The sequence below is a fragment of the Mizuhopecten yessoensis genome, unplaced genomic scaffold (assembly GCF_002113885.1).
Source record: "Mizuhopecten yessoensis strain PY_sf001 unplaced genomic scaffold, ASM211388v2 scaffold3229, whole genome shotgun sequence".
NCBI classification, from domain to species: Eukaryota; Metazoa; Mollusca; class Bivalvia; order Pectinida; family Pectinidae; genus Mizuhopecten; species Mizuhopecten yessoensis.
Window position 1 is genome coordinate 1663960 of NW_018404940.1, and position 1105 is coordinate 1665064.

The following is a 1105-nucleotide window of genomic DNA, read 5'->3' on the forward strand; positions in this document are numbered from 1 at the left end:
TGTGATAATTTTTTTAAACCGCACTAACTTAAACATTAAAAACACTATCTAGGACCACACACAAAAAGGGAAAATTAGATAGGTCTAGTATTGTTTTGCATGCAACTTCTTATTTACTTCAATTACAAATAATTTACCGAGGTCAAGGAAACAATAAATTAAAGTAAAAACTGATTTAGTGGGAAAGACAAAAATCGGAGATGACATTTGTTCTGGTTGAAAAAAGTGAACATGCGAAAAAATTGGGGAAAAAACAAGTGTTACTATATTTTCCATTCATGTCGATGGATGCTTCTGCGTTCTAAATTATAGCCTCAATGTTTTTAATGAATTGTGATTTTTTAATTTCCCATTAATTAATTACAGAACGGGTTGTTCTTCGCGCACCTGCCGTAAAATTGCTATCGCACATAACACTACAGCAGTCTAGCGCCACACTAATCCGTGACGTCACAATTCTTCCAGACGTAGGCCCTGCAAACGGTATAAACGGAAACTTGAAACTGTTGTGTTCGTTGTTTTTTTGGAAAGAGTAAAGTGTATACTATGTTTACACATGTACATATATCAGTTATATCTCTGCCTTAGGTTAATACAATGTTAATGGTTACCTTGACACAATTTAGCTGGAAACGTTTAGCCTAATGGGTGTGTGAAAATATATGCATACTTAATCTTGAAGTATCTATGTGACGTCACAGTACGGGGACTTGCAACGACGAGGAAGGTGAACGTGTTACTTTGATTTACTTATTCTACCGACTGCTGAAAACATCCAACTCTTCGATAAGACGGAAAAAGAAGTCAGGACGCTCCTGGATAGCGACAGGGCGTTAAAGCACACATCGACGTTGTGGCTTAAACAACAACCCACGAGTTTATGTTTTAGGTGCATCTGCGAAGTTGAACTCGTCGCCATATTTATCGTTTCATGAACATTATGAAGGAAATGGCAGAAATCACTGATATCACGGGTTTGTAGTTGATTTAATATTGTTATTTATGTCCTAAATTAAGGAAATGTTCTTGTTTTGGGGACTCGTAAGAAGGTATACCATGCAGTACCTTGTGTTCGGGAGGGGCAGAAGGAAAGGGGGTGGGGGGG

General features: G+C 37.6%; 1 protein-coding gene across 1 annotated transcript in view; it reads left to right on the forward strand.

Moving 5' to 3' along the window:
- Positions 1-509: 509 nt before the first annotated feature.
- The window catches only part of LOC110447161 (UDP-N-acetylglucosamine--peptide N-acetylglucosaminyltransferase 110 kDa subunit-like), a 24061-nt gene continuing 23465 nt past the window's right edge, over positions 510-1105 (forward strand). The window contains exon 1 of the mRNA XM_021492666.1: positions 510-974. Within this exon, the coding sequence (XP_021348341.1) occupies positions 932-974 (43 nt within the window). The 5' untranslated portion in view covers positions 510-931. The remainder of the gene's footprint in view (positions 975-1105) is intronic.